Raw genomic sequence first — 16241 nt, 5'->3', positions numbered from 1 at the left:
CGGTAAGTGAGAAAGTTTCCCAGTTTACTTTCGGAAGGTCGGTGGTCTCTTCCCAGGTACATTGTATCTGGTTTCTCTCTTCCACCAACAAAAACTGGGTGCCACCAGATAACTGAAAAATTGTTGAGTGTGGCGGAAAACATTAGAAAAAAATGGATATTGTTATCAAAGGTGGGGGACAGACACTCTTGTCCCCTCCCCTTGATTCTAAGTACTTTGTACTTGACCTTTGTATTTGGGAGAAGGCCTACATAGGCTATGCCTGTTGCCCAATCCTGTTGAGCTTCTCAATAAAATATGTTTAAATAAAAAAAAATTCTATGTGCTTGATAACTACGCATATGATAAACTCTCAATTATTACATTTTGCATTACTACAATTTGCGTCGAGTTCAACGCAGAATGTAATAAAGCAAAATGGCATAGATATACAAGATCTATTGAGCGCCGAATTAGCATAAAATGAAGTAATTGAAAATAACATTATTTAAAGATATGTTTAATTTTTAATTATTGCGTGCTTTAAATGAATCAAATAAATCTGTATTATCAATCAATGAGAGTAATATTGAGTTACTGTTCTCTTATATTGAATTAACGATATCATTTGTCTTAATAAGAGCGCGATTATTACAAGATCATCGTTTGAATCTCTCTCTCTCTCTCTCTCTCTCTCTCTCTCTCTCTCTCTCTCTCTCTCTCTCTCTCCATACACTAGTGCAGTGTTGTATATGCAAATTACATTGTATTTATGCACAAAGAATTTATGTACCTAAATGATATCCTGATTTATAAATCTGCAATACCCTGACAAGTAAATCATACAGTATAAGGATTCATGCACAATACAGGGTAACTATTCTACTCTGATACTTCCCCTGATTGAAGATAGCTGATCGGCACGGGCTAAGTGTATCGCAGTCTGTACAATGGACAATGTTGTTTACTGTTGGAATACAAATGGAGTGTATCGTTTTGTTTCATGGATTATGCTAATAAAGGGAGTTTTACTACTACTTTGAGTATTTTCGACAAGTGTACACGTACATCCTCGGTCCTTTACAGATATTACGAGTAGACCCAGGTAAATAGTCATACGCATTCGATGCTTTTTCATGACGAGCGTACATGACCATGTCTTCTTTATACGTACAGTAGCATTTATGTATTTGCATTTTGCTTGAAGTAAGTGTGAATGGTATAGATTTTATACCCTTTGCTTATTCCGTTTCATCAATAGATCTAGATAATAGATGAAATATTTCTCCGCGTTTTTGTATAGTTTTGACATATTTATTGCAAATGTACGCACATTCACGTAAAGAAAAGGCATTCTATATTTATTTATCCAAAGCTTTTAGAATGATTTACTACTGTACGATATGTTTATTGTAATTTTGAGCACTGCATGGTGTTTCAAAACGTAATTTCATTTCTTCTTGATGTCCTATAAATTAGTATCGGAGATGTACGTGTTACCTGTCGAAGCTACCCGCACAGGTAAATCGAAGACACTGATGTGAAATGAAGCGTAGCAAAACTCGTCCCCTTATATACCATGCGAACCTTGATACATTTTACAATAGAATATCCAACTAATATGGCGGATTAGCAAAGAAATATGGCGGACATATAGAATTATACTGTATTTATTAATTCATGTCAGCTTTAACCTCAGTATGTAATGTCTGGTTCACACAGCCTGAGTATGTAGTGTCTTGTTCACATAGCTTGGGGGTTAGACGACTTGGATTTAGAATTTTTTGAAAAAAATACACACAAATTATTTCCTTTTCAGGGTATAAATATAGGGAAATGATGCTTTGTTTTCGAAATTAATTAACATAATGTAGACTTACGAATGCTCGTGCTATTTATATTTCATAATTATTTAATTATTTCATGGAACACATACATTTTGAATTACTGAGTTTTACATCAAGGTATCCAATTAGTATTTGCGCATTTATGAAGGGGCGGTGCCAACACAATCGTCGCACTCGAGAGGTCCTTGCATAGTTATTGATTAGATTAAGAATATTGCATGCCGTCATATTTGTAATTGAACAAGATTGCAGCGCATAAATCGGTACCTTAGCAAAGCTTAAGAGATGTGGATCAGGGGACTTAAAATCAAGCTATATAATGAATGGAAGGAAATCTATTTGCTAAATTGCCACGTCACGTAAGTAGATTTTTTTGTTTTGTATTTTTCTACCCCTCTGTCCTTAAAACTGAATGAATTTGTTGCTGTTTGCAAATAAACATAGGAATATGTTCATAGTGCCGATGATAAAATAATTTTTATGCGAAAAAAAATAAATAAAATGATGCGTACTGTTCATCATTAAATTTTACAACAGATTTGTTTTATGTTTTCCACAACCTATAGAATTTATTATATATTTGAGAACTGAATTATGGCTTGTTATTTTCATGAAATGGCGTGAAATAAAAGCCTCGCGAATAGAAATGATCTCAAGTCATTAATATTTCAAAACTTGTATTTTTACGTGTTTAAAATTTCAAAAGAGCATAGTTCTAGCAATGTAGTGAATGTCCTTGATGCAGCCACACAATGTTGGGGATGTGTTAAACACCAGGTGGTGGAAAAGTTAAGATAACGTAACAAGTTTTAAAAAACGGGGAAAACCTGCAACGCGAAAGGAACACGTTGCGATAACGAAATTCTGGCCGTATCTATAAATACACTGCATGTCTTACCTGTCTCGGTCGACGATCACTGTTTTTGTCGGACACAACTCCGTCCTACATTGTAATAGGGCTGTTGTGTGTGTGGTCCCTAAACTGGATGTCATTGCGGAAGAATTCTTTTGTCAGCGGATCTAAGGCAGGGCGATTTTTTGATGATACGATATGAAGTAAATCCATAAATATTGGTTATATTTATCGAGGCTGAATAAATAAGTTTTGATAAATTTTGAATAAATAGAATATGTCTCTTAAATCAGCCATATGGAAAATTATAGAAACTCAGAGACGCTTGTTCTAGAGTGATGCTCTTTAATATTGTTTCATATATGAGGTGAAATCTGAAAGGTATAATTGAATTTTATTTGATTAGTGATTATCGTTAAACTAAATAAAAATCCACTTTTCTTTTCAATAAACTACCCTAAGGGGTTGGACAAGCTTTGGCGAATTTAAGCCAGTGCGACGCAGTATTATCTATATTCACAATTTTGCTCAAAGAACGCAAGAAAAAACAATTCTAGTGATTCGCAGCTTGGTTTGTTGTACAGTACATATGAAAGAATAAGAAGAGTGCCTTTGTTAGAATTTGTCAGTTATTAAACTAACAAATGACTAGAAACAAATATTGAATATTACATAATTTTACATAACAATTAATTGGTTAGGCTCACATCAGAAAATTTACTATTAACTACATTATGACTAGGTAGAGTTTAAAACAGGTTGACTAGTCACATGAAAAAAGTAGTCCAACCAATAAAACAAGTACAGATGCTAAAAATCACTAAATACAATAAAAAGGTGCACAATGGGTCATAAAGCAAGGAAACAGGATAAACTACCATGAAATAGCAGAGACGGGGGATGTGTGGGTGAATGGGTGGTGGGAGGAGAAGTGGTGGACACGCTTTGGTAGATCTAAGCCAGTGCAATGCAATATTATTTATTTGTATGGTGTAATCTCCCATGCTTGTGCAAATGATCGTATATATATATATATATATATATATATATATATATATATATATATATATATATATAATCCGTTAATGATGGATGCGAACACTTAAAGCTATATAGTCTCTTCAACTACGGACCCTGAGAGGCATAAACTATTATTGAAATCATACAACGCAATACCACGGAACGGTTCGAGATAAAAGGACTTTGTTTTTTTCCCGTTATGTTGGACGCATGGGGTCAAGTCCCACATTTACATATTAAAAAGGACAGAAAATGATGATAACAATGGATGATGAATAAAAAAAATAAAAATAATTATCTAAGATTCACAGCACACAAAGAAACAAGAAAGTTTCGTGAAATTTAATCCCCGCGAGCAGGGCTGCTACGGTGCTGTAGAAGCCTTTATCATCTATAGGGAAAAGATATATGCTTCTCCTCGCGTACAGAGTATAGGGGCTATTAGATATGATATTGATATACTGACAGTTAAACAAAAGAGTGAAGATCGTACATATAATCAAATATAGATATGTATTTCATATAAAAGCATTTTTGAATTGACTGGAACAAATGTTTAACAGCAGGATTAGTTACTAATGGTTTGGGCTATGGTGATTGGTCTTGTTGGGCAACTAATGTCATAGATTGCTCAAAATTCCTCGGATTTCATTGTTCATCACCCACCAGAGTTTTGGAGCATTCTATAATACAATGAATTAAGGAGAAGTTCTAGAAATGGTGTAAAGAAGCAGATCGTCATTGTCTTCTTTATACTTTATTGGCATGCAAAAATCAAATTATATTTCACCTCTCCAGATGAACAGCTTACACATGCTTTCTCTATCCTAGGCATGACTTCATATCTCCCAACCTCTATCTCATATATATATATATATATATATTAGTAATTAGATCACTAAATTGGAAATAGAAGATACAATATGAATGAAATAATTTCATATAGATCCCCATATTTTTATTTCAGCTGCTATGTCCTCAATGGGGGCTCAATATTTCCTGAAATCGATAATCTGGCGGAAGGGCGAAGCTTTTAACGATGTATAAATAATAGTCAACAGGGAACTACATTTGAATAAATCAAAGACAATTTTTATTGATAAATTGAGAAGGCATTACAACAGCGTTAATACGAAACTGGTCTGTTTCCTGGAATATTTTGTAACGATCGTGTGAAGGAGAAATTCATGTGAAGTGTGATTTTCTTCATGTAGTGCTCCTCACGGCTTGGATCATTAAAAACTGCTACACCATTGTTTATCTCGCGGGAATACGATGCATCGTTATCACAATTATATAGCAGTTTTTATTCACATTCCCCTTTGCATGAGAGTGACGGCTAATTTTTGAAGTGCATTTAACAGATAACGACAGACATTGGAGTAAGTTTACAGCCTATCAAAATAAAAACCTTCGCTCAAGAATGCAGTTGGAGTTTTTAAAAATTGCTTTCACAGTTATCCTTTGTTGTTGTTTTACTCCCCACTCAAGAATTTCTCATTCTTGAAGCTTGATATTTCATTAGATATTTCAATGGTTTTGTAGATTTTGATGAACAGTGGGCATGGGCGTGGAAACGCTGCAAGAAACACTACAAGACTGGAACGATCAACTATCGCAAAAGTACATCATCAGCACATGCATTCAGTCCTTCTACTTAGCCATCGGGTTGATCGGAAATACCCTAGTTATTATACTATATAAAACCAGAATGGATTCAAAAAATGACGACAGATATTTTATTCCCGCAATAGCCGTAATTGATCTCATTGGGTGCGTTTTCTCCACTACACTTTCACTTCTGAATAATGAACGATCTGTCATGTTTCCAGGCTCATTCTCGTGTAAACTCATCCAGTTTGGCACTTGTGCGTCCATCATTGCATCTCTCTTTATGCTGTTAGTCATTTCAATTCAACGATTTCAGAAAATTTGCCGCCCGTTTGGTTTTCAGATGAACTTAAATCACAAGCGGATTGCCACAGCGATTGCTGTAGGTTTGGCTTGTGGCTTTTCGATACCGATGCTGATTTTATATCAGAGAATTGAGGTACAACATGAGACCCTGAACATTACAGGCTACCTCTGCGGATCCGCCCCCGGGACAGATGAATTAGGCGATAGTACTAGAGCTATTCTAATCACTGTCGAGGTAGGGGCCGTTTTCAGCATGACCATCTTCTACACATTGGTGGGTCGAAAGTTGATCCAACAGTTCAAAATGTCACGAAAACTGCAAGATATCAACTCAGTTTCGAGAACAAGTAACAGTGAAAATACAGACCGCAGAGCTATTCAAACTGTTGTTTCGTCAGAGGCAGAATGGACTGAAAATTCCAGCAATGTCAAAAGTGACGGAAAGGAACTTTTCCAGATTGATTCGCAGAGCAGAACTGCAAGCAACAATCGAAATTACGTGAAACTTAACAAGAAATCGGCCAGCGGCGGACGCCGATATTCGATAATGTTCATGGTGATATCTTTGATTGCTATCATATGTTACATTCCTCCCTGGACCTTTGTTATTCTGGAGGCAAAAGACTCTACCTTTTGGAGAAGACTGACATATGAGGAGGTACAAGTATTCCTCGTCATTCGCCGGTTGTACATTGTCAACCACATCGCAAATCCATTCATATATGGCTTCTTCGACCCTAAGTTTAGACGAGAAGTGAAAAACGTGTTTTGTAGTTGTAAATTTAGATAATAGATTTCAAAGATCTTTTGTGAGATACACATTTCATGTGGTGTATCATAGTGTGTAAAATATAGAACTCCACAATACACGATTCTGAAAATAACCTACCTACACACCTGCCACTTGAATACAATCTTATAAATATGTCTCGGGGTAAAGCTTCATATACCCAAAATGTACGCACAAGATGTTTCATACATCTAACTTATTGATTCCAAGATTTAGATCTTAGTTTGCTATACTTAGTGCAGTAGCCATTGTAACGAGATTACTTCATATCCTTATCAAATGGTACTTGTCTTTTTCCCCTGACATCTTCAACGAGACACGAGCTTTGCACAGATGACTAATTTAATTTGAAAGGCAAAGAGAAAAATATATTTGCATACCTGTCGTTTACGAAAATATTGCAGATTACATAAAGTAATCAGAAGATAATTAATGCTTTGAATAAACCCATTCTACAAGAGATACCAATGAACTTTGTAAAGTGCGATCCTAATGTGGTCCCTTAGAAATGACTTGATATTTTTGGAAGAAAAATTTACTTCTTTTTGATGGTCTGTGTATGTACAGTTTAAAGCAGATGGTTCTAATAGATATATATGACGTCATAAATGTGCGCAGTTTCGGATTCTTAGAAATTGTCATGATAAAAAAGCACATTCTTTCGGTTTTTTCTTTTCCATTAAAAAAAAAGTTCCTTGTTTTACGTCTTTTTTGTTTTGTTTGCATGTATGTTTGTTTGTTGTTTTTACACACAAAGATTGCCTTTAAGAACATGATTTATAATGTTACTACATATAACATATTCGTACAGATCTCGCAAAGAAATTTGTAAATCCATAGTAGAATATAAATGATGTTCTTCAATATCTTTGATGTTTTTGAAAATAAAAAAAACAAGCACTAGAAGTTTTAGTATAACTTGAGTGTTACACAGAACGTAAATTTCACCTGTAAGGACATATGAGTGTGCGAGGAAATCAATGAGGATTGTACGTATCAAACAACTTTAAGATCTCAAATTCAATCTATTTATTTATCAGAATGTCGTGGTGGGATATGATAACATTCATCGATTATTTGCAATTAAGTCAAGGGTTGTGCTCTTCATGTGTGTAAACAGCTTGTCTTATCGTTCAATATCAGTGTCCAATCTACCACATTAGTTATGCAAACAAGACAATATATGTTAAAAGCAATTTGATTACTACTATAGTTTACAAAGATATATTCTCTAGTGACAAAAATTCAATGTCGACAGAGAGGATGAGTGGATGACCGTGCGTCGTCAGTATAAACAAACGCGTACACTCAATGTTTGGTACGTATTGATTTGAAGAGAACAGAAAATGGGAAAGTGCGTGGGACTTATGTCCAGGACAGATTATTCCTACGTAACAACGCACACGTCACGAATTTGTGTCACAACCCCGAAGAAGATTCGGTTAGGTATACTACAAGTACATGTAGGTATGAAAATGAAATATCGTACGAAAGGGGATCAGAAACGACTATATATGCTTAATCGTCACACAAGGAATAAACATGTTAGAAATGAAAACTTCAACTCGCACAGTAACAAAAATTATAGAAAAAAGTGACCGACAGAGAAAGTAATCCTTGAATGTTGCTAATTAAGCTTCGCAGGTGACACATTTCGCAGACGACACGGATTCAGGCAATCTCTACCCAGAGTTATCGTTCCTTACACTCACTTGCACCTCTATCAACGTCTCAAGGGTTTTACAAGATTTTTGTAAAATGACACGTGTGCTCAAATAAAGTATGGTTTTGACTTCAGTTACAAAAATATACGTAAATAAATAAATACTGAGCAGATGTCAAGTCTTTTTGTGACACAAGAAGCATTGATTTGGGTTGAAACGTTGATATTGGGTATTTCTATTGCACCAGGCCTATACATAGATACATGAAGAATATATAGTAATGGAAAAAAAATCTACAATTAGTTGCTTGTCCTACATTTTCCCGATATTTTATAAACTAGTTCTTAGTTTTATTAGCCGTAAAAAAGTGGATTTACATGTGGAATAACATTGCTTATTTTGAGACGTTAACAGAAGTGCAAATGAGAGCAAGGAACAACAACTCTGGGTAGAGATTGGGATTCAGTATGAAAACAGGGGATACAACTATTCATTTCGGACATCAAATTCCAAGAAATGGTAAGAACCTGGTAGTAAATAACATCATGTTTTTGTCTCACATGTGATTTTGGAGAGAATCAAAGATATATCTGAAATCTCCGAAAATCCACTTGAAATGTAATATTATAGTACAATCAGTCAAAATACTATAAAAACGAATAAGTCAAATAATACATTATTATAATAATTTAGACGGAATACTGTTAACAAACTTTTGTTTAATTTGTTAAATAGTTTATTATGAAACATGACACATAACAAGGGTTTGTTCAACACGTATGGTGATCCTCGCCATTGCAGAATAAAGGGGTCCATGTTCCAGTATTTGATGTGAAGTTTCCAGATTAAGTCTTTGAAGCTTGAGTTTAACTTTAGTGCTATGTTAAGAAATTATGTTTCCAAGATCATCACCTAACAGAAATATGTCAATTTGAAGACCATTCTTAGAAGAAGTTAAAAACTTCCTTTTTGGTCAATTAGGCCTTCTGTCAACGGAGCGAGATAGAATCATACTTGTACGGGTTAATAGATGTATGTCAAAAGACCCTTTGGTCATTATCGAGGAACAGCTGACAAGCTACTTAAGGACGATATTGACATGCAGCAATATGGTCCTGTTTTTTTCTTTTTGCTCTTTATTAATTGATTTTATAGTAAATTGTTGCAAGTGATTTATCTGATTTATATTATTATTTTCTTATTGAGAAGGTGATCTACGTCATATTAAATCATTTGGCAACATATGGTTGACTCTAGATCTGACAATGTTGAAAATATCTTTATCAGACGTTTTGTATAGCAAATTAATTAATATTCTAGATAGAAAAATATGAATTTCCAAAACAAGAAAAAATGTACATCATCAATATCAACATTTGTATAATTTTTCTTTATGATTTTGATTATGTGAATTTTATTTTCACTGAACGAACAACAACAACCACTTATATATTTTATTTATATAGTTTATTATTTAAGCGTAAAAACCTTTTGACAATGGAGAAAAGAAATCGGTAGTATACTTCATACTCCATAGAAGTAAGTCTTCGAGTCATCATAGAGAGCGCAGCGAGATCTAAAGATTGGGGCAGAGCATATTCGAGCTACATGTACATATGCGAAAACAACTATACCGTCCAAAAAGATCTCATTATCCTAACAACCGCCCTTCACTATCTCGTAATATAACATTACATCTTTTTTACCCAAATTCATGAACTTGACATTGGTTGCCTCTATTTCATCCTAGTTGTATGATTCCAAGTGCATTGGAAATGTATGAATGAAAGGTGAATATAACGAACAGTGATTTGTCTCATAACTCCTATAAGGAATACGAAATAAAGATTTGGTCAAACACGGACCCCTGGATATATAAGGGCCTAGGAGGAGTTGGATGTCTTCCAACAGTTTGTTGGAATTCCCATGAGCACGAATTGTGCTCCTTTGTTAGCTGACCTGTTTCTATATTCATATGAAGCAGAATTTATTCAAAAACTTCTACGTGAGAAGAAAACATATTTTGCTTTGGCCTTCAATTCGACATTTAGATATATCGACGACGTTTTGTCTATTAACAATAATAACTTTCATTCATATGTTGATTCGTTATATCCCTGTGAGCTCGAAATAAAAGACACCACAAAGTCGTCAACTTCCGCTTCATACTTATATATTTTATTGAAAGTAGACATTAATGGCAAACTGACAACGCAACTGTATGACAAACGGGATGATTTCAGCTTCTCCATCATCAACTTCCCATATTTATGTAGCAATATTCCATTATCACCTGCATATGGTATGTACATCTCTCAACTGATTCGATGGGCAAGAGCTTGTTCTATGTATAGTCAGTTTTTAAATCGAGGCAAGCTACTGACATACAAGTTGATGGTACAGGGTTTTCAACAGTTTCGATTGAAGTCAGCATTTCGCAACTTCTATGGTCGTTATAACGATCTAGTTCGTCAATACAACATTTCATTGGGTCAAATGCTGTCTGACGTGTTTCATACCGATTGTTAAGCCGTTCTTGGCACAGTGATTTTGACTACGAATAACTCCGTTTACCCGATCAGGATATAGGGCTCACGGCGGGTTTGACCAGTCGACAGGGGATGTTTACTCCTCTTAGGCACCTGATCCCACCTCTGGTGTGTCCAGGGGTTCGTTTTTGCCCAACTATCTATTTTGTATTGCTCATAGGAGTTATGAGATTGATCGCTGTTCGTTATCGTCACTTTTATTGTGTAAGTATACATTTTTATAATAAAACAGGGTTTCCAGAAGTCTTTACACACAATATTTTGAAGTAATGTTAAAGAGCCATACTACACAGTGAAATGGATGGTTGTGGAAGTTAATGCAGATATTTTGATCTTAAACTCTATACAGAAAGCGGGTGCTATAGCAGTTATAACATGTAAAATATGTAAATAAATATATAAAAATACAGAAATGCTCTTAAAACTAGCTTAAAAAATTAAAATATCAGTCCATTTTATTGTAACCAAATCAAAGAGTAAATAAATGAACTAATCGCAACTTCGCCGGTCTTTCCGTCAAACTCGGGAAAGTTTCTCCGCTTGCCGAAAAAGCACGAGAATACGATTCTAGACGAGATTACTTTTCGTTTTCTCATTTTTTTTGTAAGATTGGAAGCTTGTAAAATTAGGAAATTAGGAAGTTGTACGTAAATTAGACCTACACTAAATGATCTCCCTTGCAAAGAACAGCATTTCAACAATGAAAATACTGTAAATTTTCACATCAAGTATTGTTCCACCAATCACTATTGAGATGAAATGCATGGTCCGGAAACAGAAAGAAATTTCAACACGGAAGTCGGTAATAAAGAACTGTGATGCTGATCGTATCCGGGGCAAGATGATAGAAGCAACCACACGGTCTTTGTTTTACGTCATCATACAAAAGAGAAAGGGGTGGATATATGATTGAAGAAATTGTTTTGTGCAATAGAAAATACCAACCTGGGGTTTTTTTTCGCATGAGAAAGGTAGCATTAGCTCATGTTTAGTGTACCAGTTTCAACTCCTTGGCATATCCGGTGATGCAAAAGACGGTGACGGCCCGAACCCAGCCCACCCTCCCTCCTCATTGGTTTAGGCCACGTTAATCTAGCATACACGATTATGAAGATCAACCATGCCACTTACTATGAGATAGAAATTCGTTATTTTACTTTTATCTATCAAAATATGTAACTCTAAGCTTGACATCAAATTATCATGATCAACTTGATTAATTCCAAGCTTGTGGATGGATAATAATGTATCCTTACAACAGCGACGAAAACGGGGGACAGGAGCAAATCATTGTATTAGAAATTAGGATTTTGTATTATATCATTTTTTTTTCTAATGTCCTTTCTATCAAATAAAAAAATTGAAAAAAAAAAGAAAAGATTTTTACAATATTACGGAGCGATTTTCATTCCACTAAATAATTGCTCAGTTTTGTTCTTCACATTGAATATCTGAATTCCATATTCCATTGGCAGAGACAATGTCAGGCGCTCACATGGGGATGGGGTGAGGGTCGAACTGACCACTCCTTGAGCTTGATATACCAATATGAATATATATTTGCCTATTTTCATACACTTTTATTCAGAGTTGTACATGTAGAATACTAAATGTTAATTTCTAGTTTCGATTGGGTGGCCCTATAAGAAACAATTCTGGATCCGTGCATGTATATGTACAGTGTAGTTGCGCTCACTCTAACGATAATACCGTCCATATACTGATCACAATGGTTGCAAAATGCCTTTTTGCATGACAGGACCGTCAATATGAAGTAAAAGAAGAGGCCATACTAAATAATCGCACGATTTCCCATTCTTGGTGTATTCCTTGTATAAATTTCTGTTAAGAGGAGACTCTCTCAGGCAGGTAAAGTCCAGAAACATTGGAACTTCTTGCATATTCATCATCCAACAAATCTGAATGCACGCTTTCATGTAGATTTCACAATTTTCATAATATTCATTATATTTCATTTGAAATTCAGTGTCGCCGAGTATTTTCTGGAAAAAAAGAATTTAAAAGAAGTTAAGAATTCCATCACAAGTATGGCTGAATTAACCCGAAAACTGTTCCCGAACAGTGCTTTTTACACAGTGAAATGTATTTAACAGTTTAAGACATCTAAAACAAATAATCTGATAAATCAAATTTAAAAAAGGATATTAATTTTCTTAAGCTATGACTGTTGTCTTGTATCGCAGCACTCATTTAAAATAAAACGTTTCCGAGTGCGATCAATAACCAACACCAGAAAATAGAAAATGATAAAACTTCAAGTATATTTGATATTTCATTTGATAAACGCTCATGATTCCTCATAAACCATATCTGTTGCATGAATTCTTACGATTTAAAATCAACCAGCAACTTAACAAAGTAGGTCTTTGTAGAAAATTAAATATTCGATATCTTGTTTTCTTTAGAAGCTCACATTAGGCTATCTTACTAGTCGTGTAAGGATCTGACGCCATTCTTACTGTGAACAAATTCAGTGAATTAATGATAACCTACCTGTAATAAGATTAAGGTAAACGAAAATATATTTCACTACATGCAGAGTTAGTACTGAAGTTTCCTAAATGTTAAAGCTTACTCAAAGATTAAAGTCTTCATCCCATCGTTTGTTGAAATAATATCATATAATATAATAATGTCTTATGATATAATATTCCTCTTTCGACACACGTAATGACATACCTTCTGGACTCGAGCAACAGCGGCAGCACTGAACACCAACTGGGCCTCCTTTACTTTTCTCTCCTGCTCGGCATTTAATTTCGCAACATCCCCCTTGTGTATGAATACATAGGATTTTGTTATATAAAGGTTTTTCAAATAAAAACGACAAAGATTACTCTTTCTATAAAGCATACCTCATTTCCTTCAATGTCTATACCAAATTGCTGCAAACGCTGTGCTTGGTGTTCGCTTATTTTTCCACAGCTAGTATATGTTTCCTACAGAGAGGTTACAATGGTATTATGTTAAATTCATGCTTGCTGAGTGAGTTTAATACTATAAAAAGTGACATAACGCAAGACAAATAGAACTATGCCTGATTTGTTTTCTCAGTACCCTTAGTATATCAAGTAACAGTTGGATTATGTCTTCCTCAGTTCTGCTGTCTTTCAGGTTTTCAAAGGCGTCAGTCCACTCGTTGTCGTAGAGTTCAGAAAATTTCTCTGCTATCGCGATAGGTCTGTTGTCATCGCTTAAGTCTGTGATGGACGGATTTCCATCTCTTAATCGGGATCCTGCGATGGTGCTCAATCTAGTGATAAAGATATCAGGTATTGTTTGTCTTTTAATATTAGATTAACTAAATGATAACTCAAATAATCATATTTCATTAATCCCAAGAATGCAAAATCAAGATTAGGGCAAACACGGGTCCCGATCGGGTGCATAGGAGAAATAAGCATCCCCTGTCGACCGGTCACACCCGCCGCGAATCCTATATTTTAATCAGGTAAACGGAGTAATCCGTAGTCAAAATCAGTGTACCAAGAACTGCCTAAGAATCGGTATGAAACACGTCAAACAGCTTTCAACCTAATGACAGGTTGTATTTGCAAATTAGATCATTATAATGACGATAGAATCTGCGGAATGCTGACTTTAAACACGACTGATAAGACCCCGGTAAAAATTCATTTCTTAGTACCCTGCCTCGGTTTAAGAATTAATCATACGCTCTCGCCTATCGAATCAAAGCCATATACAGGCGATAATAGAATGGTGCTACATAGAGAGCTGACGATGGAGAAACTGAAGTAATCCCAGTTGTCATAAATATGAGTTGTTAGTTTGCCGTTAATGTCTATGTTTAGTAAAGTATATAAATATAAATCAGATGAAGAACAGGACACACAGTAACGTCAAACTGTATTCTCAAATAAGATCATTATAACGACCACCATACGATTGACAAACTCTGAAGCCCTGTAAGGCATGCTGAGATTCGAAAGGTGAAGATAGCGAACGGTGATCAATCTCATAACTCGTTATGTCTAGTAGTCATAATATTCCATGCCTGGTAAGTTCTAGTAGTTATAATATTCAATGCCTGGTAAGTTCTAGTAGTTATAATATTCAATGCCTGGTAAGTTCTAGTAGTTATAATATTCCATGCCTGGTAAGTTCTAGTATGTATAATATTCAATGCCTGGTAAGTTCTAGTATGTATAATATTCAATGCCTGGTAAGTTCTAGTAGTTAAAATATTCCATGCCTGGTAAGTTCTAGTAGTTATAATATTCAATGCCTGGTAAGTTTTAGTAGTTATAATATTCAATGCCTGGTAAGTTCTAGTAGGTATAATATTCAATGCCTGGTAAGTTCTAGTATGTATAATATTCAATGCCTGGTAAGTTCTAGTAGTTAAAATATTCCATGCCTGGTAAGTTCTAATAGTTATAATATTCAATGCCTGGTAAGTTTTAGTAGTTATAATATTCAATGCCTGGTAAGTTCTAGTAGGTATAATATTCAATGGCTGGTAAATTCTAGTAGTTATTATATTCCATGCCTGGTAAGGTCTAGTAGTTATAATATTCAATGCCTGGTAAGTTCTAGTAGGTATACTATTCAATGCCTGGTAAGTTCTAGTAGTTATAATATTCAATGCCTGGTAGGTTCTAGTAGTTTTAATATTTAATGGCTGGTAAGTTCTAGTAGTTAAAATATTCAATGCCTGGTAAGTTCTAGTAGTTATAATATTTCATGCCTGGTAAGTTCTAGTAGTTATAATATTCAATGCCTGGTAAGTTCTAGTAGTTATAATATTCAATGCCTGGTAGGTTATAATAGTTATAATATTCCATGCCTGGTAAGTTCTAGTAGTTATAATATTCCATGCCTGGTAAGTTCTAGTAGTTATAATATGCCATGCCTGGTAAGTTCTAGTAGTTATAATATTCCATGCCTGGTAAGTTCTAGTAGTTATAATATTCAATGCCTGGTAAGTTCTAGTAGTTATAATATTCAATGCCTGGTAAGTTCTAGTAGTTATAATATTCAATGCCTGGTAAGTTCTAGTAGTTATAATATTCAATGCCTGGTAAGTTCTAGTATGTATAATATTCAATGCCTGGTAAGTTCTAGTATGTATAATATTCAATGCCTGGTAAGTTCTAGTATGTATAATATTCCATGCCTGGTAAGTTCTAGTAGTTAAAATATTCCATGCCTGGTAAGTTCTAATAGTTATAATATTCAATGCCTGATAAGTTTTAGTAGTTATAATATTCAATGCCTGGTAAGTTCTAGTAGGTATAATATTCAATGGCTGGTAAGTTCTAGTAGTTATAATATTCAATGCCTGGTAAGTTCTAGTAGTTATAATATTCAATGCCTGGTAAGTTCTAGTAGGTATACTATTCAATGCCTGGTAAGTTCTAGTAGTTATAATATTCAATGCCTGGTAGGTTCTAGTAGTTTTAATATTTAATGGCTGGTAAGTTCTAGTAGTTATAATATTCAATGCCTGGTAAGTTCTAGTAGTTATAATATTCAATGCCTGGTAAGTTCTAGTAGTTATAATATTCAATGCCTGGTAAGTTCTAGTAGTTATAATATTCAATGCCTGGTAGGTTATAATAGTTATAATATTCCATGCCT

General features: G+C 34.6%; 2 protein-coding genes across 2 annotated transcripts in view; one reads left to right on the top strand and one right to left on the bottom strand.

Annotated features, from left to right (window-relative positions):
- Positions 1–2050: 2050 nt before the first annotated feature.
- On the top strand, positions 2051–7105 carry LOC125681058 (octopressin receptor-like). The gene is made up of 2 exons (XM_048920966.2): positions 2051–2185; positions 5245–7105. The coding sequence occupies exon 2, from the start codon at positions 5264–5266 to the stop codon at positions 6404–6406; it is 1143 nt and encodes a 380-aa protein (XP_048776923.1). The 5' UTR covers positions 2051–2185; positions 5245–5263; the 3' UTR covers positions 6407–7105.
- A 2415-nt stretch (positions 7106–9520) lies between these two features.
- LOC125681057 (uncharacterized) overlaps positions 9521–16241 on the bottom strand; it is a 30950-nt gene continuing 24229 nt past the window's right edge. Inside the window, exons 7-10 of the mRNA XM_056156131.1 lie at positions 13698–13893; positions 13496–13579; positions 13320–13412; positions 9521–12622 (exon numbers count right to left, since the gene is read on the bottom strand). Of these exons, the coding sequence (XP_056012106.1) occupies positions 12344–12622; positions 13320–13412; positions 13496–13579; positions 13698–13893 (652 nt within the window). The 3' untranslated portion in view covers positions 9521–12343. The remainder of the gene's footprint in view (positions 12623–13319; positions 13413–13495; positions 13580–13697; positions 13894–16241) is intronic.

Source organism: Ostrea edulis, chromosome 2, assembly GCF_947568905.1.
Source record: "Ostrea edulis chromosome 2, xbOstEdul1.1, whole genome shotgun sequence".
In the NCBI taxonomy this organism is placed as follows: domain Eukaryota; kingdom Metazoa; phylum Mollusca; class Bivalvia; order Ostreida; family Ostreidae; genus Ostrea; species Ostrea edulis.
Note: the sequence above shows the minus strand (reverse complement) of the source record. Positions and strands in the feature narration are given on the sequence as shown.